The sequence below is a fragment of the Botryllus schlosseri genome, chromosome 2 (genome assembly GCF_051294905.1).
Source record: "Botryllus schlosseri isolate E-star chromosome 2, Bs_hap1, whole genome shotgun sequence".
NCBI lineage: Eukaryota > Metazoa > Chordata > Ascidiacea > Stolidobranchia > Styelidae > Botryllus > Botryllus schlosseri.
The window spans coordinates 15,821,991-15,845,289 of NC_137237.1; the positions used below are offsets into that span (position 1 = coordinate 15,821,991).

General features: G+C 40.8%; 1 protein-coding gene across 2 annotated transcripts; it reads left to right on the forward strand.

Annotated features, from left to right (window-relative positions):
- The first annotated feature begins 1,655 nt into the window (after window positions 1–1,655).
- On the forward strand, window positions 1,656–22,711 carry LOC145433818 (uncharacterized). 2 transcript variants are annotated; one of them, XM_080311078.1, is made up of 10 exons: window positions 1,656–1,809; window positions 3,156–3,336; window positions 7,378–7,514; window positions 12,105–12,143; window positions 12,200–12,334; window positions 13,470–13,701; window positions 13,762–13,963; window positions 14,534–14,672; window positions 18,294–19,414; window positions 20,932–22,711. In XM_080311078.1, exons 1-9 carry the CDS (start codon window positions 1,755–1,757, stop codon window positions 19,370–19,372), a joined length of 2,199 nt encoding a protein of 732 aa, XP_080167204.1. In that variant the 5' UTR covers window positions 1,656–1,754; the 3' UTR covers window positions 19,373–19,414; window positions 20,932–22,711. The 2 variants fall into 2 exon arrangements, with proteins under 2 accessions (XP_080167204.1, XP_080167205.1); XM_080311079.1 differs by lacking the exon at window positions 20,932–22,711 and having other exon boundaries at window positions 13,762–13,951; window positions 18,294–19,642.
- Window positions 22,712–23,299: the final 588 nt, after the last annotated feature.

Sequence of the window (23,299 nt, forward strand, 5' to 3'; positions counted from 1 at the left end):
TCCTTACAATAGGAAGTTGGGGGGCGCTGGAGCACGATAATGTTTGAAAGGGGGCGCTGGAGGAAAAAAGGTTAAGAACCACTGCCACAGAACGTACGCCACAGGTAGGACTGTAGGCTATCTGTATGAAATTCAGAGGTGAAAGCTAATTTGGACCACCGGTATAGAGATAGTAACTTCTCTATACATGGTGGGAAGAACAAAGGTCGAAAAGTACACTTTTTCTTTGCTTCAATCGAATTTCATTTCGACGAAATTGCGACCATAAAGCGCATATGGTTTGCTTCGGTTGCATGAAATCTCATATCCCATGGGCGTTGCGCAGAGCACGTATGAGATTTATATCGACGAGAGTCCAGAGTTCAATCGTTGTTCCTCATTTTCCCCACTTGTCAGTGCAAACATACAGATGCATCAAAAACATCACCTTATCGCAGAGATTTTACAAACAATCGGAATAGGATACGAAGTCGACATCCTGAATTAAACCAGTCTTGTCATCATCAATGTCAACGGAATGAAAATGCAGATCAATTGGTCTTGTAAAGAATCAGTTAACCAGCTATTCCATGAGATACTGACTCGGATACATATATCAAGGGTGTGAAACATCCAGCACGCAGGACGATTTCATCCGGCCCACGAAGCAATTTTGTTAAACCTCATAGATCTCATTATAACCATCCGACAGCTTTGTTCAGCTGTCATTCTATTCATCATTAGAAACAAGTGCCGACATTAACACCCAATTCTAGGAAGGTCTAAAAGTGCACCCGGAGTTCAGACTTTTCGTTAAAACTTGATGAAAACGTATAGTTATTCACAGAAACGAAAACGCCAATGCGAAAACGTTTTATGCGGATTCCATGGTAAATATATTAGTTACACAAAAATATACTTCAAATATCTGTGGTCGCAATGCTGTATCAGTTCTGACTGCTGACATAGATTCCTGGCCACCTTCAATCAGTTTATAACTTTATTCAACCGGTCAAGTCAATCATCGTATTTTTGCCAATTCCATTGCTTGCGAGTAAGGGTGTTCATAAAATAAAACCCTGTGATACGTAATATAATTTAATATATTATTGTACATGCAGGCTTCATAATAAAGTATACAAGTGCTAAACAAGTGCACAGATTTTGGGGCAACATTTTGTAATCATTTGACTGGTCCGGCCCGCGAGCGATCTGAAGGTTTAAATCCGGCCCGCCACGCCAGTTGAGTTGGACATCCCTGATTCAAATTACCGTATGTGACGTCGGCGCTTTTCTGCAAATAACGTACTTCCGAATGCGGCTTACTTGCTGCGCAGGCTCGAACCAATCGCAATGATATATTGGGAATGTTTCCCAACCGCTCACGACAGCAGATGTCAATTTGCTCTACAATGTGTAATAATTGATCTTGTTCCGATTATACAAACTGGACATTGCGGCACTGCAGATTGAGCGAATTCCACAATGGACCGGTATAAGATGCAGTTTGTCAAAGTAGCATGGTTGAAGAGAAAGCGGATGGGTCTCTTTGGTAAGTATTAACACAAATCGGTAAGTCTCCTAATATATAATAGAAAATAGCGATATTGTGAAGTTATTTACTGCTTACTCTGGCGGAAAGCGCGCTTATCTATACCATGAACTCGCAGGCAGGGGAAATTTGCTCGCGGAATGAAATACTGATTTCAACACGCACTCAAATCAATTGCGCATGGACCCCCAGCGATCAAGCAGCCGAGACGCGCTAAGGTGAGATGAAATTGACGTTCACGATCCTGCTATTCGCTGCACATCTGATGCGTGCGGAAGGTGAAGTGTTATATGTGGGTAATGCCGCTATGGCGTATTTACTAGAATATTATAATGGGTTCGGTATAAGTTACAAAGTAGTGAACAAGGCAGTATAATTTGATACAACGACGAGTTCGAGGATGTCGAAGACTTCCATTCAGATGTAGATTGATTCTGATTTCCAAATCGTATTCCATTGCGACCAACTATCCAGTTGGTTATTCTAACATCGCAAATGATTTTTGCTATGGAAAGAAGAAGCAATCGATCGGCAGTGCTATTACGTCACAATTGTAGCAGGCGGTATATATCTGGCACTTGAGAAATCACTTTCTTTTGTTGCACTAAAATCGCGAGAAAGTTGCACTTAATTTTAACAAAAGTTGCAGTAAAAAGTTTCATTTATAATTTTTATTGAATTATTAGGGTATGAGGTACTCGATAGGTTCCGCTGTATAACCTAGTTCCCGCAGTGCTGTCAAATTTGTTACTTTGTCATAACGAACGGTCTGACGAAACCATAAAAAACTACATTTTTTCCAGGCACACAGCAAGCTAATTACGCAATGAGGGAACGATTTTGTCGCGGTCATTAGCCCGCGACGATCGAGGTCGACTTCAGAATTCCTATATCTAAGTGTTGGAGGTTTATCTAGACTCCTCATTGCCACATCATCCGCGTAAGCGGTGTCTTACAAAAAGCCTAGAAGTGGGCCGTGCTATAAGTCGGCAGCTACGGAATGAAAATGAAGAATATCGACCTGGTGTAAATGACCATAGTAGTCGACAATCACCATGAATATCTCAAAACCAACCAACGGCGAGTAACCAAGCACCGGTTGTCTTGTCTGTATCAAATTCATATTCATGTGTTTATATCGGTATTTGTATTGACGATTTTCTTACTGATTGCCCTATATCTCCGTATGTCGTTGAATTTTTGTATCGTTAAACCGCAATTTGTAACCGGAGTATATTATTCTATTCTCTAATTTGATCGTCAGTTCGTACATGCATCAATATGTGTTATTCTGTAGCAGCCATTTATGTCCTGGTTGTTTTCTATACTGCATGATGTTTTTGATCGTTATTTCGCATTACCTCCTATCGTTGTATACAATGTAAACAGTAATGACTTGTCGAGAATCAAGGAAGGCTCTCACGTGGGACCTATATTGATCTATTCAGTCGAAGAAAAACGTTCCTGAATTATTAATTTTGCGCCAATTTAACGTTTTTCTACGTGACGAAGCTACTATTTTTGTCTCAGCATATGCTGCATAAAGTACACGGACATTGTATTATATCGCAATACCAGAGCTCATAACGAATAGAAGAATACGTTTACATGTTGATATTTGCAGGATGTACCTCCCAGGGTTGCAGACGAAGAAAGAGATCTCTACATGATTCCCTAACGGAAGAAGAAATATCTGGTCAGCTTGATGATTTTATTAAATCATGTATGGGTCTTACTGTCGAGATAAGAACAAACTGGGATGTTCTCGTCAACTGGTGGAGAGATACCCTGACTACATGTGATGAGTACGAATATTGTTTTAGATAATCGCATAACGTCCGGAGTTACATTTGTCATTTATGCCAGTTGGACCAATTATGTAAATATTACGCTGCCGATTACGATCCAAGTGATTGCTGCCTCGAGGCTTTTTCTTGGTATGAAATACACGCGAAATGTCACAGCAAAAAGTTTATTTATATGTCATCACAAAATCTGACTTGTTGCTTGTATTTGCTCTATAATTAGTGTAAATGCCTACACTGCTTTTACCTCGGGAAGGAATATAATGAGAGTTACGTTTGCGCTGTGAAACGGTATTCCTATTACTGAGAAAGCCTCTAGTGGGCGTGTCTTATAGCATGTTGCTTAGCCTCCATTTTTCCCCCAGTGGCCCATACCAAACACATTATAGCAATTGTTGCTAGCGTCGTTGAACTGAAGGATCACAATTCACGGCCGTTATTGCTTTCGTTCATTACACTCTATTTTTTTAGCGTTCATTACACTCCAGCCTGATACATGATAATGTGCGTTTCGAAATGATGTAGGCAAACTTGTGACACTGACGTTGTAGTTTAAAATGATATAAAAAGATTGCGGATATTACTCTAATCCCGGGTCCGGCAACACACGGCTCGCGGGCCGGATCCGGCATGCGACGGGATTTTGAGCCGCCCGCAGAGAGTATCCGGTCGTACATGATAATCTGGCCCGCGATTACAGTCTGCCTCAATCCACCATTGCTGGCTTATCACGTCAAATTATAGTGACTGTAGGTTATTGCTTAGCGTAAGTGTGTGGGTAGCTTGCGAGAGCAGATCTTAGGCGTAAGTTCGTCAACACGAGAAGGCTTGTATGACCGGCATTCACGCATGTACTCAGCTCTAATGAATTGATATCATGTTAAATTTGAACAAAATCCCAATCCCTCATTCGTATACAATAGAATGTGCCAGGAGCGCGCAACATACTGCCCGCGGTCATAGTCTGCTGAAATTCCCCACTATTACTTTAATTTCTCTCTACGTGAAATCGTATAATAACTGAAGGTTATTCATTTTTCGGACGCAAATAATAGTGTTTTTTAGTTCTTCTTTAGTTTTTTGTTGTCTTTGTGCGCGACATGCAGCCATACTTCGAAGAACCTGATTACAACTTTGATCAACCACAGATTTCTCATTGACTTCAACAGCTATCGAAATACTTTGAATATAGTTTTGGTTTCCATGCTTCACACTTAAAGTTTACGTTAAATACGATTAATCCTAGCATAGGTGAATATACACGCGTTTAAAGTATCGATTCAGGAATCCGGTCCGCCGAGTAGGCCTACTTCACTTCCGCATATCCGGCCCGCCGACTGGAGATGTTGCCCACCCCTGATCTAACCGAACTGAATTTTACTTGATCATCTGTGGTTTTAACCATGGCGCCAGCCCACCAAAAAAGATGATTCATGATAAAATATGCCAACTTGTAGGGAGACGTGGGGAAGGGGGGCGCTGGGATGCCTTGGGTGCGCGAAGGGAAAATTGTGTAGCAGTACTACAATCTAGTTCTCACCCGGATATATAAAGCTATAATTTGGACGTGTAGAACCAAATAGCTCCATTACATTATTCTACAAATGCATCACATTGTACTCATTGCAAATGTATTTAAATTGTTTCCTCAATCCGCATGTAATCATTACCGGCTAAAACCAGAAATGGACCGAGAATACTATTCTCGAGAAAGACCCGACCGAGAATGGACATTTCTGAGAGTTGACTTTACCGAGAATGTACATTACGGAGAATTGACAATAGCGGGATTACATACCACCGATAACGAACATTACCGAGAATGTATTTTACCGAGAATACCATAATTGCCTGCTGATAATGAGTGAGCCATATCAACTGAAAATGTAGGCGATCATTCGCCTGGATATTGGTTTAACAAGCTTTGATCTTTTTGAGTAGTGATGCCATCGCTTCTAACTAGACTAAGATAGCAATCACAACAGCTTGTTGGGTTATTGCAGATATCCTTACCAGAGATGCGAATTAAGTCATTCTTATGCTATCGTTCGCACTTTTATCATACGAATGTGAAGTGTTCGATATATTCTGCAGGTGTTGTTAAGCTGCTTCAAAACCGCAGCCCTGCTAATTAATTAGGACTAAAGTCATAGAGCGTGGTGGTCAGCAAAGAGACGTGGATGGCGTCGTAGAAGGAATAGTACGTTTTTAGTTTTCTTCTTGATATTCTTTCGGCATATAGCCTACTTTGCGCAGGCCGAAACTGCACTTCGTCACCCCTGCCATAAACGTTGGCCTTTGCAACCATATGGTGTTAAACCGAGCTTCTTAGGACTTTGCCCAATAGACCCCTCATCGGGCTATACGTTTTTACCGCCACTTGTGGGCGAGATTTGCTATATTGAGAACCGAGTCACATTGTATCGCGTAAAGCCGTAAAGCGTGAGGCGCGATAAAATTCTATATCATGATTGAATCGCCTAATAATATCGGGAATTACATATATAGGCTATTTCTAGACCTTTTATCCTCTCTATACCCATGTAATCAGATTTACCGGTAGAGCTGAGTGAGGTGTGTCTTGGAAAATGTAGGGCCGGTAAATAATAATTGTACATATTTGGGCAAGCCCGTTCGTATAATGACATCGTTACATGATGTTACTTCGTGAATTCCTGTCTGCTATATGTCAAAAGATACTGAAATCGTCCATAGGTAATAAACTAAAAGACGCACTCGATTGCAAATGGGTATTTCTTCACTGGCAAATTAGTTTTCTCTGCGGGATGGGATTTGTCTTGTGCGGTTCAGATTGTAAGGACGGGCACATTCGGCGCCAACAATGTATGTAGTTATATCGAAGATTTCGGTCAGCATGATGGCGTCTTTTTCGGCCAAGGGTTTCTCGCTACCAATCAATCTGGCACACAACTCAGAGTCGCATGTGAAATTCATATGTCTTGGTGCATCGTGGCGCGGTGTTGGACGATGCCAAAATGCCGATTTCTATAAATATCTCTAGGGGCAAAGGTATCCCATGATGAAAAGATATGGCAATTGTAAATAAAAAATTGAAAACAGATGCTTGAATTTAAAAAAAGTATATAAATTATGTTCATTCACGAAATAGTTTTGGACAGCCTTCGAGCTCACCCCTCACAATAGGGCGATTTGGGGATCGGCAGTTACGATCCTGGCTGTACGTGTACACCGGCTCATGCAGCCTAGTAACGCATGATATACACACGATATGTACACATGCATACGATGCGTTCACCATGTGAATATGCGTCTGAAAAAAACAGAGTGCAGAAATAGCCTGTCACTCTTGTACCACTCATCCATGCTATACCGGAAACGCTGAGCGCCAAGCGCGGAAGTTCAGGATACGAGTTCTGCTGATCAGGTCTTTGGTCCGACCCGGCGGGGTATTGAACCCACGATACACATATCAAGACGCTGGATGCTCTAACATTGCGTAATCTCGTCTGGAGACGCTTCAAGCCAGCAAGGAAGTAGAGTCCAGAAAATAATATATAGCCCGAAATTTAGCAATACTCTAATCAAAAACGGAAATTCGATTCTGAGAACAATATCGGTCCTATTCCCAACAATATGTTAAATTTTGGCAACGCGAAGTCCCAGTCGTTATAATTCGACACTGAATCACGACACTGTGTACATTATGTGCCAATTCACAGGTATAGATCTCTCAGCAACATCCGTTATCAGAAAGTTTTATTCTTGGAATTTTCCATTCTCAGTAATGTCCGCGTGCTCGGTGGTGTAATGTCCATTCTCGATAACACACATACTATGTAATGTCAACTCTTGGTAATGTCCATTTTCGGCAGATGCCAATTCTCGAAATTGTCGATTGTCGGTAATAATCATTCTCGGTAATATACATCTCCGGTACTTTCCTTTCTTGAGGACATACGTTCTCAGTAATTGGTGTTTTCAGTGGTGTTATGCAATCACTGCATTCGTATCCTTCGATATAATTGAATCCTAATCCAATATTGTTTTGTATTTTGATAGGAGCCTGAGCTGCTGGATCAATCAAGTGGGCCTACTTGGAAGCAATTGGAACGACAGTGAAAAGACTAACGTGGAGTATTGCGTTAAAAGTCGGTTCGATTCAATCAATTCTCAATATTGCACTCATGGGAGATCATGTACGTGGGTCACATTACATATAATTCGTTTAAAGTCTTTCGATTTGCAGTGACCGTATGGTCGCTGAATTCGTTTGAACAATTTCACAAACTTGCTGAACGGATGTATAAAAATAACCTCTGAACGATCGATGCGTCCTCACAATTACATGTACTCGTAAAATCTATAACGCATATACCTCTCTATGTAGCAGGGTTGCAATGACTCGAGTCAGACTCGAGTCAAGGATTTTTGGTGACTCGACTTGACTCCAGTCATTTTCTTGAAAAGGGAAAATGACTCGACTCGACTCGAGTCAATATTTGGATTGACTCGACTTGTACTCGAGTCTTTACGCATGACTCGACCCAAGTTATTGACTCGGCATATTTTATATGACTTGCAGATGAAGAAATTTGCAAATCGTACTGGCTAGATCAACGCATATGAGGAATTCTGCCGATATCGCTATTTGTCGCCACTGCTTTCTTTGCACTCGTCTGATATCAGATATGCCGCCGTAAAAACAACAGACAATGTCACATATAGTAGCGATGCATTGTACAAAATCATTCTGTGATGAAGAGGTAATAGATCCTCCGCAATCAAAGTACTCGAGACTTTTCAATTATGCAAGCAAACGATCGAAGCAAAGTTCAATTAGAGGCAATGAAATGACTCAGATGGTCAAGTACTTGGAAGAGACTGATAAGCTCATGTCTAGATTTGAAGGCGATGATTCTCTGCATTATTTGGCGACCAGAAATAATGAGTATCCAATGGTCTTCAATGTGGTTCAAAAATGCTTGTCAATTCCTGTATCTTGGTGCACCAGTGGAACGTGTTTCAGTAGATGTGGATTTATTCTAAGGCCATGCCGCTATAACATATATGAGGATCTCCTTTCCACTTTAGTATTTCTGAATTGTAACTCATCATTGATTTGATCTGCTGTCAGTGAAAACACACAATACACTCCGTCCATTTGACGTTTTGTTATGTATGTGCATTGTGCACGTGAGTATAATAATGAATGGCTAATGTTGTGTGATGTTTGTACAATAGGGTTGTTCAAGAATAACATATTTATTTTACTGGGTGGCTACTTGGTAAGATTGTTATGTTGCATAAAAAAAAACTGAATCTGACTTAATTTTAAAAAGTAGAATCAATGATATGAGAGGAGAAAATTTTATATTTGAAAATAAAGGGAGTGTTTTTGGTGAGAAATTATTTTATATAATTTAATTACATGCTAGTAGTAAGCCGACTATTTCTTCATATCCGAAATATTCCACTCTAATAAATTCGCTTTTTCTAGTTGGAATTGAGCCAAATTTGCTATAAATCATATTTTTACACAATATAACAATACCATGAGGTGGCCGGTAAAATTCGAAAATCTCTATTTGTAGTTAATCCAAAATTTCCTCTCATATTAGTAACGCGCCAGCGGCTATTTCGGGAGCTGAGAAGGAAAGCTGACCTTTTTTTAGTCAACCACCTGATAATGTGAAAGAAAAACTATACATCTACATAAACATGCATCTGTTGATTCTCTATCAGCTGGTATCTAGACGTGAATTCGTTGGCTCTATATCAGATAGCATGTAGAATGAATTCGTTGATTCTCTATAAGCTATAAGCTAATTCAGGATTGAAAACATGAGTTGAACATGATTTCAATACTGTGACTTGGACTCGACTCGAGTCATCACACTATGACTCGGACTTGAGCCTTTAAAGGGTGACTTGGACTCGGACTCGACTCGGTGATGAATTGAAAATGACTCGACTTGACTCGAGTCAAAACCACAAAAGTAAGATTGACTCGTGACTCGGAACAATGTGACTTGGTTACAACCCAGCTATAGTAGTATATAAATCACATGCATATACTAGTTTGAGTAATGCAATTTCCTGACAGAACAGAGCAAGCATATAGAGCAAAGGCCGGATCCGTTCGAAATGTTACTTGCGGTACAAACAACCTCTTCACATCTCCCTCACTCTACAGTGAGGCGTGTTGGCTAGGTTCGGCGGCTACAGAACTTTTCTCTCTGACCTGAAATCTTGTTCGTGTAAACCAAAGCTGGGATCAAGTCATTACCTAAGAGTCACAGCTCACTTATATTCGGGCCTTCTCACGGCAATACAAAAAATGGAAATTGGCCTAATGTAAATGACCATGGTAGTCGACAAACATCCTGAATACTGCAAACAAAAACAACAAAGGCATTACAAAAATTTTCAAGTCAAGCTGCGAGTCGATTCATACCAATGTTTAAAGCGACTCAAGTGAAATCATTGTGAACGTTTCGATTTCGAATCAATTTCGAACCTCCGAATTTCATCAGCTTATTGCTTCCAGCTTTTTGTGCATCGCCGGACGTGACAAACTTGGTGACATATCTTTGCTGAAATACAATCTGCAATGCTAAATATCTCGGTATGACCGCATGTGTCTGGGTTGTGATATTGAAAATAAGATTTACGAGCACAAATAGTACGCGATAGTTCTGGACAAAACGAATTTGCGCAATGTTTCGGAAGTTAGTCGACGGTCTAAGAATAGTAGTCGTAGGTATCATAGGCAAGTATCGTACGCCCCGGTCGGCGTATATTCGAATCCACACTGAAGGCTTTAATGGATTTTTGAGAAAGGGCTGCATAGGTTGGGTCCCGCATTGCGTGTTAAACCTGGATTGATGAAAACGTTGACATGGTCCGTGCTTTGAATTAAGCTTCATGCCTTGACTTCCTTCTGCGGAAGTCGTTCACGATGGACACACGTATTTATGGATTGTACCAATAAGTTCGCTTATCAAATTAAGATTCGTTCGTTCTTACAATCTATCTAGATTTAACATTGCTTATCATTAGGGTTACATTTGAAACAAAATTCAATGTTAAACAATGATGATTTGGGAATTCCAATTGACAGTATAGGGCCACAGCACCCGGTTATCATCATCAGAACACATAACTTCTGCTCCAGGCAGCGTGCGTGTCATAACTATTACTGAACCGACGAAAATGATGTCTAAGGTTCCTATAGATCCGTATACCTTGTACTGGTTTTCGACTATTTGTATTGAAAGTTTCCGAATGCTCAGACTGCAGGTTTTTTTTTCGAAAATATTTAGACATCTCTATCATCATGACACAATGTTTTATTTTTGAAATTGCATGTTTAAAAAGTACTATTTATCATATGGTTATAAACCAAGTGTTTTAAAACAGTGCTTTCCAACCTTTTTCAGTTCGGGACCCACTTTTCATCCGAATTTCATCACGCGATCCCCCGGACGCCTTTTCGCGACTTACGTTTAAACCACTGCTCGTGGGCGCCAGTTTTAATGTTTTCAGTGCATTGCAGTTATCGGGTCGCGCCTAAAGTGAATATTTTACCGAATTCATTATGGCATTCGGTCAATGATATTGGAAATTGCATACACTATACTACGAATTTTTCGCGACAGCAATATATGGAGACAGGCGCCTATCGTCAATGGAAGATTAGGCATATATATACCGAAGGTTTCGATCCTTTTCGGCAGAGGTTTTCTCACTGTGGATCTTTTTGCAGCACAGTTCGCGGAGTCGCATTTTGGCCGAAACTTCATATGTCTTGGTATGTCGTGGCGCGGTAATCGCTGACACCGAAGGGCCTATTTCCATAAATTGTTCGCATAATTTAATTACGGACATGGGTATACCCCTATTAAAACCAAGACAGCGAACGATGTGAAATCGCGCGCGGTGCGCAGAAAATTTAAAAAGTTCAATATATCTCCAAACGAATACTCCATAATTTATGTTGATAATTTTGGCCCCTCGTTGAGCTCGATGTCCAAGTCATTGAGGTGAAGTGTCTCAGTTAACCTCCTGCATGTAGCAGTTGGTTACAGATGTGACATGGCTTATTAAGGCTCCTCGCCATCAGGTCTGCTTAAGCAGTGTTTTAAAAAAGTCTGGAAGTGGACCGTGCTCCAAGTCGGCAGATGCGCAATCATAATAAAGATATCGGCCTGGTGTAAATGACGGTTGCAGTAGAAAAATATCATGAATACCCAAACAACAGCAGACAAGAAAGCGCGTATCCAATCAGCAATTCGTCTATTACATCGAACACAAAGGGCTTATGAAGAGCTTGAGTTGCGGCAATTGTTTGCCGATTATAACAACTCGGGCTGGATTGCGGCATTTCCCGATCAACAATCGCAGAGCCGTTGAAAGAAAGAATGAATTTCTATCTCACGCATACACAATGACGCACTGTCGGATTTCACGCTCCAATCAATATGACTGTGACGAAAATCTGGCTCACCAATTATATTGAGCACGGCAACGTGGCTTGTGACGCTAATGTGCGCAAAACAAATGTCATTTGGAGGAGAATGTGCATTTACTATTGTAATATTGAGAATATAAAGTGTTTGGAAGATTTGAAAAATTGAATACGAAAGTGTAACATTTAAAACGTCGTCGCGACCCATCTGAAATAGCTTCGCTACCCACCGGTTGCATGGGAAGCACTGTCTTAGAGCACGTCTTGTTTTAAATACAACCTACTTACAATATCTGTGAATTAATTGTATTATTTTCAGTACCAGCAAAGCCTGCAGACTGTATCAAGAAAATTGTACGTAAGTACGGACCAGCCACGCGGTACTAAAGCGATGATGATTTAGTGCGTATTCAGATGAACGTGGTTGTTGGGATATCGATAACAGAGGCTACGTGTTTCAAATAAAAAGCAGGAGTGAATGCCAATCGAGCAAATACAGCCACCGCTGCTGTTTCCGGAAAGGATCTTGTGAAGCCTGTGAATGCCTAGGTGAGTGATATAGTCATCGTGCGAAACCCTAAAAGGTTCCGCTTCGTGTGAACGCGAAGATCTATGGAATGTTGACAGCGTACAAGAACATGTCGAGTCATGTTCCTGCCAGTATAAATAAGATACTGTCGCAGAAATATTCAATCTATTCAGAATACGCTTGGTGGACCCAATATTCGACAGCTCTCGCATATGACGGTGTGACTGGATCGAAATGTCCTATCATTATCTTATAACAACTTGATCTTCGAAAAGAGCTTCTTGGAGGTACAGAACTTCAACATACAATGGAACAATATATTCATATTGAAATAAACTCGAATATTTACGGCTGACATTCGTCGGCGCTGATCGGCAGCAACTGAGAAGAGGAATGAACATTGTATATCAACGATCGTATCATCAAATATGATGTCACGGGCATCAAATTTCAAATGATCGAGACGAAGAGATTGCTTGAGCCTTCTTTTGTTGCCACAAACTATAGGTTGGCGTAATTTGGGAAAAGACGACTCCAAGGCACGCAAATAAGCGTATGAACTGCCTCTCTCCCGATTTCGTGAAATCTGACGTCTTGATAATTTTTCGAAAAAATATATTCTGTTTCATCAGTAATGGCTGACTCTCGCATTGTGCTGGAGTATAATAAGCTCAACTAAACACGTAGCAGTGACGGAGATGAGTCATATTGTTTACAATCAACATCAACATAGTGTGATATGAAATTTTGTGCAACTATTTTGCAAAACTATACTAGATTTATCTTAAGTTTGTGTTCACGTTCATTTCTTGGAGTCTCCGTCATACAGAGAGTGATAGGAAGAGTACTTCAAGAAATAAATATTGAAGATGGTAACATTAGTGTAATTTCTGCTATTTCTCCAGGTAGTTCCAAAGGTAGTACTGTCCAACTTCGTTTGCGAACACAAACCTCTGAAATATCCAGGTTCGCATGTACCGAACACGAACGTGAACAGAATGTTCAAAACGATAGTGATATAGCCTATATTGTAGTATATGCAATTTTATGTAAGCGTTGAATGAAACAAAATTCTCGATTACTGAAAAAGCGATGGGAAACGATCATAAAAGAGAAATAAACAATTAATCAAGTTTTTGAGGTATTGGTTATCAGGTTCCAAAAAAGAAAGTAAAGAGGAACTCAAAAATGCTCTGCTGAAGGAAACCACGGGCATAATTTCCATGTCGGCCACCATTGGCGCGAAACCACTCCGAAATCTTACCCCCTATCTGCAGAATCTTCCACTTCAATGCATACCGCCCGTTCCATTTCCTGGAAACTGCAAGCCGCAAAGAGACGAGCCTTACGTCATGAGTCCACCGAATGACGTACCGTACTGCGTCAGGTACTAAATCGTATTTCTTTAAGATTTATCCAACTCGTGATCCCCATAATCTATCTTCAGGATTCCGTGCGAATCAGGATCTAACTTCAAGTATGACCGGAACCACAGGGCATGCGGCTTGCAACCCGGCTGTTACTTCGATGTTTCGTTGTTTGAATTGCGGGAAGCCTTCGGGCCGAATGTTTTACCTGGCGTTCCAGTTTGTCATTTAGCTATTCGAAATAAGGTGTTTCGTAACAACGCAGATAAGGTTGTTGCCGAGGTGAATGAGTTAAATTCGGCGTCAGGTTCTTATGCATGTTCAATGTCCAACGTCCAATATCTAAAAAGGTATAGCGATTTCCGAATACCAGATTCGTAAGATGAATACTCTCAGATATCAAATTCTGCTTTCACTTTCAATGGGTGAAAAACACACTAGCCGTTATCCATATTTACACGAAAACATCACCCACAACACCGATGGGCCATATATCTCTATCATAATTGTTGTAATGGACTCATTCACACCAGTTGACAAGGGTGTAAAAAGCACAATGTGGAAGCTGAATACGCCGTTTACCCTTTATACATTACAACCCACGCTATGGTGGAAATCTGATAAATATATATATGTATGTATATAAATATTCTCCCATGGGTTAGGTTAGTTTATAGTTCATAGCTGGTGGCTTTTACTGTGTTTGTGATTGAAATGATTACATGTAATCCCAATGCATTCTGGTTTCATGCTATAACAACAGTCGGCTTATATACTCACGAAATGATATTGCTATCATGTTTCATATGTATATTCCTATATGGAATTGACTGGATTTTAATGTCATTTCAGTTTGGACTCTGGAATCCATATTTCACGAACTGTCTATTAAAAGAGTACAATAATGAGATACGCAATGGACCGGTCGGATGTGAGCTTATTCATGTGATCGAAACATTTCACGTAACACCGAAAATGGCAGGCTGGATTGGTAAGCAACGACATCAGTGTCAACCAGACATGGGGTGATTACTTTATGAATGTAATCGATTGCGATTACGATTACTTCGGAATCACGCGATTACGATTACGATTACGATTACAGCAAAATCAGGAAGTAGTCGATTACGATTACGATTACATTGGAAAAGTAATCACGATTACTCACGATTACATTTGTTTTGCTTCTTAGGACTATAATCTCAAATGATATATTGGAAGACAATACAAGGATTGCGATGAAAAGGCTTAATGAGATATCAACTCTCTTCATACATCACGAGGCATTTGCTTATTACGTCATAATATACCAATTGCCCAACTTTATAGTGGATGATTTATCGCATCCAACGATTTGCATTATTGCCAGGTCTTTACCTGCCGCACCCCAAATTCCTTAATAGGGTGGGGAGCGTGCTCGAAGGGGACTCAAAAGTTTTTCGTAAACCAACATAAATTATAGAGTATTTTCGAGAATTTAGTTAATTCTTAAAAATGTTTCTCGAGCTTTGCGATTCAAATGTCTCTAGTACAGGGGTCACCAACGCGGACCAAATGAGTCGCCCGCGGTCGCTGTAGCGAATACCCAAATGAGAGATTTGAAAGTTGAAGCTGGTTTCATATGAGCAGCAGTTGAACATGGGTCGGCCGACCCCAAGGAAGATACGAACGCAGTCGCTCGGGGCATTGCTTGTCTTCGCCCACGCGGCGGCTCAACGGGAATCTATAGATTGGAGATCGGAAATTTGCGCTTCGGCACGCACTGCAGCAACGCAGCTGAGCTGGTGTGAGTCCCGGCGAGTGAGCGTTTTTTGTTCTTAGTAAGGGGCGGAAACCCGGCCCAGTGCTCTGATTGTCTTACTCTAAGTGGAGAAATCCAACTTAACATGGATAAACGGCGGGAGTAAGTGGCAACCCGTCGGTCGTCGCAATAATCAGTACACACTACACAAGAAGTAGCTTTTTGTTTCAAAACGGTTGGTGACCCCTGCTCCAGTGGATAGCTGGGTTTGAGATGCATACCTCTTCCCCTCAAGAAAAAACATGCATAGGCTATTTTATGGGAACAGGCATTTCGGAGCCGGTCATTACCGCGCCACGATCCCACAACACACCAAAAGACATATGCGGTTTCGGCCAACACGCAACTCCGCGGGATGTGATACCAAAGAAATACCATGGCCGAAACTTAGGGTATTCGTCCATTGTCAATAGCCGCGCTGGGTGGGCGTGACTAATAACTCCTGTCCTTCCAATCTGGGCCCACAATGCAAATGCCACCCGGCGCATCCACAAAGGAATAAAGCCATGATAATTTGTGTGTGCGTTTCACAAAAGATATTCTTTTAGACTGCTACGTTTGGGCGAGTACAATATCTTTTGATTATACAACAGATTTGAGGTCGCGAATTAACAATATACAGTAAAGTAATTATAACAACATATCAGATGCTATGATTATGAATTACGGGCCCCAGCTCTACAGGTAAATCTGACACTCGGGGCTGAGAGAGGTTATAAATGAATAGTAACATATTGCAATTACCGATATTATTGATTAAATTCAGTTTTGAAAATTGACCAACGGTTGGACAGGGGAACGAATTGTCGTTTTGGCTGAATTGCTGATTCTAGCTACAACCCACGCTAACATGTCAGGCTATATAAGCGGATGGTTATGGCGGCAGGTCCAAATGCTAAGTAACGAACTGTGAAATAACGATTGACGCCCGTTTCAAGTAAAGTTATATGAGAATAAGATATAGTGAACATAAAAATTCTGCCTTCAACTTAATACATATACTGCGAGCTGCTGTTACCAGAAACGGCTAAGCACGGCTCGGTTACGATTAGGGCTGGGCACAATGATGCGAGTACTCGAATCTGAATCGAGTATTAATTTTAATGATTCGAGTCGAGTACTAAAATACGTTTTTTTCGAGTACTGAAATTATACGCTTCTCGCCACTGAAAGTTAATTTATCAACGAGAATTATAATTTCGATACTACTTTTCACTGTTGTAGCATTGAAACCTTGATTGGAGGTATCGTAGCATACGAAAAATATGGTACGAAGCTACGATGGTTATTGGACGTAGCACATTTTCGAAGTCATGATTATCCCACAACATTGTCACCAAGTGGAATGAAATCGGTATGGCCGAAAAAATACCAAAGTATCATTTATGAGATGGATAAAAGGCATTATATTCTGTACTATTTGTGGACACTTCTTACGCAATGACGAGCGGAGCTAATACTTCTGACGTAATAATGAGTCAGTGGCGTTTGAAAACAGACGTTTGTGCTACCGCTAACGTGGTATATTATCTCATTCTTGTTCACGAATATTCAGTTAATGTCATAGTCCTTGTACAAACAAAAAGTAATCGTTCTTTCACAAAAGAATCGATTAAATATGGGAAGTAGTCGATTACGATTACGATTACTTTGGATTTTTTTCGAATGTAATCGATTGCGATTACGATTACTTCAAAATGCTGTAATCGTCGTAATCGATTACGATTACTAATCGCGATTACCCCATGTCTGGTGTCAACCTGCTTGTCCTACCAAGAATAATTCAAGTGTACCCGGTGCCCATGTCAAAAAACCTTGATATTTGGAATAGAGTATATATTCAAAAGACAGACGTAGTTATTGGTAACTCCATAAGGCCTAAAAGTGACGGAAAGAAACAGGAGGAAAAAACATATCGGTAGAAACTATACCATCGCACGGACGTGACTGGCTAAGTGGCATTACTGTATATAAGTATATACCTTAGGTCAGGGGTCATCAAAGCGGTGACCGCGGGCCCCAGGTAGCTCGCGGTGACCAGATGAGTAGCCCGTGAGCCTGTTCTAATATTAGATCGAACAAGCAGCATTTACCAATATTCGTCAGATTATTACCAGTGAGCTTTTAAATATATGAATTGATTTATTTAGCTATTCTTGTTTAAATCACACTGACATGTAGAGAGACGCCTAGGAGTACAGAACATTAATCGATAGAAGCTTTTCGGCTGACCCTTGTCAGGGGATATCGTCAGCAGTAATGCAAGAATTCGAATAACTATGTTTAACTACAATATATATCGATAATTATGACGTCACACATAAATATACAGAGTTAGACATACGAGAGAACTGTAGCGTTGGCACGGAGATAGCGGAGCAAAACAAGTTAATGCGCGATTTTCAAATGATACACAAATTCTTTCTGTTGGCATAGACTAGGTTTACTCATAGTGATGATGGTGGACTCAAGAACGGAAAAAATAAATAAATTGCGACCCTTAGCCAATAAAGAGAGCATGTCCTCATGATAATTAGCAGCACATGTATGATTTTCGAGTAAATGTTTGCCTATAGAAGACTTTTTACCCCTGGCCTGGTTATGTTCGAGAACAAGCGGATTGTTATGCTCTGATTTCGAAATATAAGATTTGACAGACGGTTGTTCTCGAGCATAACCAGGCCACGCATACCATTCCCATGGAATTAATTGTAGCAGTTTTAGATAATTCGAGGTCGAATCCGATATATTCACCTTTTAAAATCTAAATGGACTGTTTCGAGCAAAGCGTTTTCTGTATTGTTGTTACAGGTATCAATATCTATAGCTGCGCCCTGATTGAAGCATGCTGGTTGCCGGGAAGGGGGTGTTTCTACCCAGTTGACATTTTGAACGTGAGAGTAAATTCGGGGGAAAGAACTATTTACGCCGTTCGGGACGAAATTGCATATGGACGACCAAGATGCCAAACCTTCGACAGCAGTTCTCCAATCGACACTCTCAAGAGTTATCACAAATGTTTAAGCGCGGGTTGTTCTGTAGACCAGTCTGTCACGCAATTATATTATTCGCATCTGTTCAGTATTGGTGAACAGCTACGAGTTCAGAATCATTGGGATTACTGGGACGACGTGGCAAAGGGTCTTGTGGGGTCGTTCAACATCCCAGACGTGCTTGGAGAGTACGGATACTCAGGTGTCAACGATGCGAAACCAATCACCACTGCACCGGCGTCAACTACCCTTCTCGACACGTATTGGTTTGTTCCTGGACCAGCTCCCGTGTCTTCGAGTGATAAATTTATTATCCCACCTTCGTCAGGTGGTAGTTTGGCGTGTGGTTTAGGAAATAAATTGGATGGCGGAAGGCCCTGCCCGCCGAAATTCCGTCCAATCGGCGAGAAGAGAGGCTGGTGTCCGTACAAACCGTTTTTTATACCACGCTTCAAAAACCTGGAGGGTAGCTTCGTTGGTTGTTGCGATATCAACCTTTGCTACTTACCCAAAAAGGAAATTTCCAACACGCACTCCGGTGTAGCCCATTACTACACCGAATGGACCTTGTTCTCGCCGTGCTCCGTTACATGTGGGCAAGGCGTGAAGCGACGGCACACAAAATGCGTGAGTGGAGACAGAAAGTTTTGCCTTGGTAACATCATCGACGAGCAACCCTGTACCGGTAAATTCATTGTGTGCGGCACATGGTCACAATGGAGCACCTGGATTCCTTGTCCTCGTACCTGTTACCCAGGTGGCTACCAAGCAAGAACACGCACGTGCTTGCCACGTTATTCAAAGTGCGATGGTAGCAACGAAGAGGCGAGATCGTGCAATAAACACTCCTGTGGTGGTAAGAGAGGAAACGTGTTCGTTTTTGAAGGCGCAACGTGAACGTCGAACGGGCGCGCTATATATGCTACTGAATGTATTAAGGTAGGTTCACTGGGAATTCAAATAGCCCTTCTACCCAGAGCTAGCTGTACGCTTGCACATGATTTTGAATCATGTTTTTTTGGCATCAAGACAGAATTCATTGCGATGTTGAGGGACTATTTAAAGGGGCGCTGAGCTCTAAACATGCCGTGTTCTCAAAGTAAATATGCAAGTGTGAAATGTTTTTAGCAGCAGCAATTTTCTTCGGAACGCCACCGTATTCGGACTGCAATTATTCGAAGCATACAACATATTATAACCATGTTGCCGAGCCCTGAATTGAGTTAACCCGTGGCCATGGTTAACCATTGTCAAGTTATCTCGGCGTTTAACTAACTATTACAGCCAATTTGCAGAATCCAGATGCGTTCTTTCTTCGCCCCGGTAAATGCCTTCAACTATTTTAGTGTAATGAGGTTTTAATGATGCGGTATGGAACAGTGAATCAATAGTTGATTCAACCAGTGCCGTGTAGTCGGTAAATTTTTTTACCGTCTCAACTCCGACTTCGACTCCAGTCATTTTAAACAGACCGAGTCCGACTCCGACTCCGACTCTTACTCCGACTCCGACTCCGGCTCTGGCTCCGGCTCCGATTCCAACAGTACTACAAATTTACCTCGAAAATTATATGCCACAGTGACGGTTGAATGACTTTCATGTAACCATTAAACATATGCAAACATATTCTTGACGATGGCATGCGGCAACGGCTTACGCCGAAATGCCCATTTCTATAAATCATGCGTATTTCTTGGAGGAAGGGTACCCAATAATCAAGATATTTGGCAACGTTAAATCTCTCAAAGCGCGAGAAAACTTTTAAAAAGTTGCGTATATTTTCCAAAAAAATGCTCTGTAATTTACGTTAATTCATGAAATAATTTTAGGCCCCTTCGAGCTCGCCTTGCACCAATTAGGGGGTTTGGTGTTCGGCGTTTACGGTTCTGGCTCTAGTCAGTCAAGCTAGTGTATGAGTCGACAACTAATACAGAGATGTACAAATTCTCTCACGACACTCTATATACTAATGGCAAGCAAACGTTCTCTTACTACTAATAAACGGTGATCAAAATGGAAATTTAGGTAGCAGTAAAATAGCATATAATATACTTGTACTCTTTATTAAACATTTGTTCGACCCAAGCGGCTGAGCTACTAACTAAAAACATTTTTGATTTTGTCAAGGGGGATGCACCATTTGGCTATATTTTGCATCGACTATACAGGGGACGTTGTCTTTTACAAAACCAGACGTTGTATTTATTCTTTCATGATATCATGGTATAATTCCAAAAATTGCACCGATTTGAGACTGTGTCAGTAATTTTGAGTTGGTCGCAATTTGGTTGAAATTTTCTTCCTGCAATAAATGTATAATTTTATAAATTTCGTTACTAATAACAATGATTGCTGATACATACAAATCCTATTTTATTTATTATTGCTAATTTTAAGAGATGATTGAAAGCAATTGTTTTCATGATAAAGAAGTTAGAAGCCGAGCATTTTCACAGACTCCGACTCCGACTACAGCCAATTACGGGAAAATGAGTGAAACTCCGGCTCCGACTCCACAGCCCTGGATTAAACACAGACTAACAAGGCGCACAGTCATCTGCAGCACCGAGTAGGATCACTCGTATTGAGTGTCGACCCGAGCTGAAAATTTATAGTAACGTCTTACAATCGAATGCTATTGTCGTATCTGATTTCGAAATTCCAAATAAAAACAATGTCAGAACACCGAAACACTTGTACATCTCCAAGGAATGTGAAATTTAGCTGTATTACGTACAATGCCAGGGCAGTGAAACAATACGAAGTAAAATCGCATACTATTTCGCCGTACCGATCGTTGGACTACAATCCGACAACCGTGATGCAAAGTAACAATGTGCTACATACTTGAGACGACTTCGTGAACCGACGTTGCATGCAATATGAATTATGAAGTTGCGGCGACCTGCGTGTGCTTCCACCACAATGTCTTACTGAACCTCAATGTCTTTATCAACTGTCTTACTGATCTTCCATTGCAATTCTCAAAGAGCAATGCACCCAGGACTTTGGAGCAGTCGAAAATTTCAAACTTCTCCAGCTCCGACTCCGGAACTTTCTTCTATGATGAATTATCTCCGGCTCCAATCTCCGGAGCTCATTGATACCACTGCTACTGCTCCGGCCACTATATGGTTCAGTTGGAGCCGTCGCAAGGATCCATAATTTTGTGGGGTATGCAAAGTCCTTTGACGTGATAATTGCTTCGTGTCGTCTGTCGACGACGTCATATCCGCACGAGAACGCAATTTACTCCATGCCATTGTATGTACATTGTACACATGATACAGCATTAAAACAGTGACGTGATGTTTTAATTGAACTACTGCGATCGGTAATATCAAGCCATACACTCCATTTAATCTTGAAATGGTGCGATTTGTTCAGATGTAACTGCAGAAATGAGCGCATGTCGCGACCTTATCAGCAGAAATCCACTTTTTACCAAGTATACCCAATGGCTTCAAATTCGATATTTGTGCGCTCGTTACCAGTCCGTCAGTCGTCGATCAAGTTTAATGGTGTATATAAGGTTCGCCTTCAAACGAATCGAATAAATTCAAAATCAGTGCCACTGATAATCTTGTGGTGCAATAATATTTGAGAACTTAATTCAACGTCGTGCACTTTACAAGTCAGTAACCAATTTTACTGCAAGCTCGCAAGTGATATCACGTGACAATTGGAGAATACGAGTGTATCAAGCAGACAAGAATGAATACACAAAATTGATGGTTAGAAATTGGAAAGCGCGCATCCAATCACTAATTACCCTCTTACATTCAACAAAAGGGCAGGCTTCGGTCACCGCATTGACTAGCTCGCATCATGGCAATTGTAGGCCATACGGACTATAATAGCGATCTTGGGCTCTTTTGATGCATTTCCCTATCTACGTTCGCAAATCGATATTGGACTAAACGTTCGTGCGCTAGAATGAATTTCAATTCATATGCAAAAACGACAACACACTATCCAATTTGGCGCTACGATTAAAAAACTATTAACGAAGAACGTGCATTTGGTAGTCCAATCCAGAAAGGAGACAATGTTTCTCGGCGTTTGCCATGCGCGCCTCTAAATCAACATGTGCACCAAGGTCATGGTTATATCCTATGTCATCGCTTATATATTCGTCTCATTATGAATTGGTTGGGCGATTTTTTTACCCATAAAACGGAAGATTTAGAACTAAAAAATAAAATTTTGACATTTTTTGACCATAACAAACTTAATTTTGACCAAATTGTGACCTAGCGCATGCAAATTAGGTATTTTCTCACTGAATGTTAGAATTGTACTAATTATCTTCATTTCTGGTTGGAACTGTCTGTATTTACGAAGTAGTTTGGCTTGAAAAAACTTTTTTGACTCAAAAATTGACAAACGGTAGGTCTATGAAGTAGGCTAAAATCTGTAAAATGTCAAATGATAAGTTCACCGACAGTGCGAAATCTACGATACAAACGGAATGTAGGTTGCAAAAAAATATTGACTCTGTAAACAATTTTGACATTTTAGTCAAAGTCAAAATTTTGTCAAAATGACATGTCAAAAAAATCGCCCTACTAATTAGGTATATTGCTCATCTCACATAAGCATCAATCCCGTTTTGTGACATGCATGGTTTTCATTATCTTTTGAACCTCACAATTGGCCATCGGTGTTGTGCTGGTTACGAATTTGAGGGTATACCTATAATGCAGTTATACTTCGAAGTAAGCGCGGCAAATCCAGTCTACCCAGGTTTCGCTCCTATGTATAAACAGGGTTACTGATTAGTTAGAAAAGGTGGTGCCAACGAGGCAACAATTCTTAATTTTT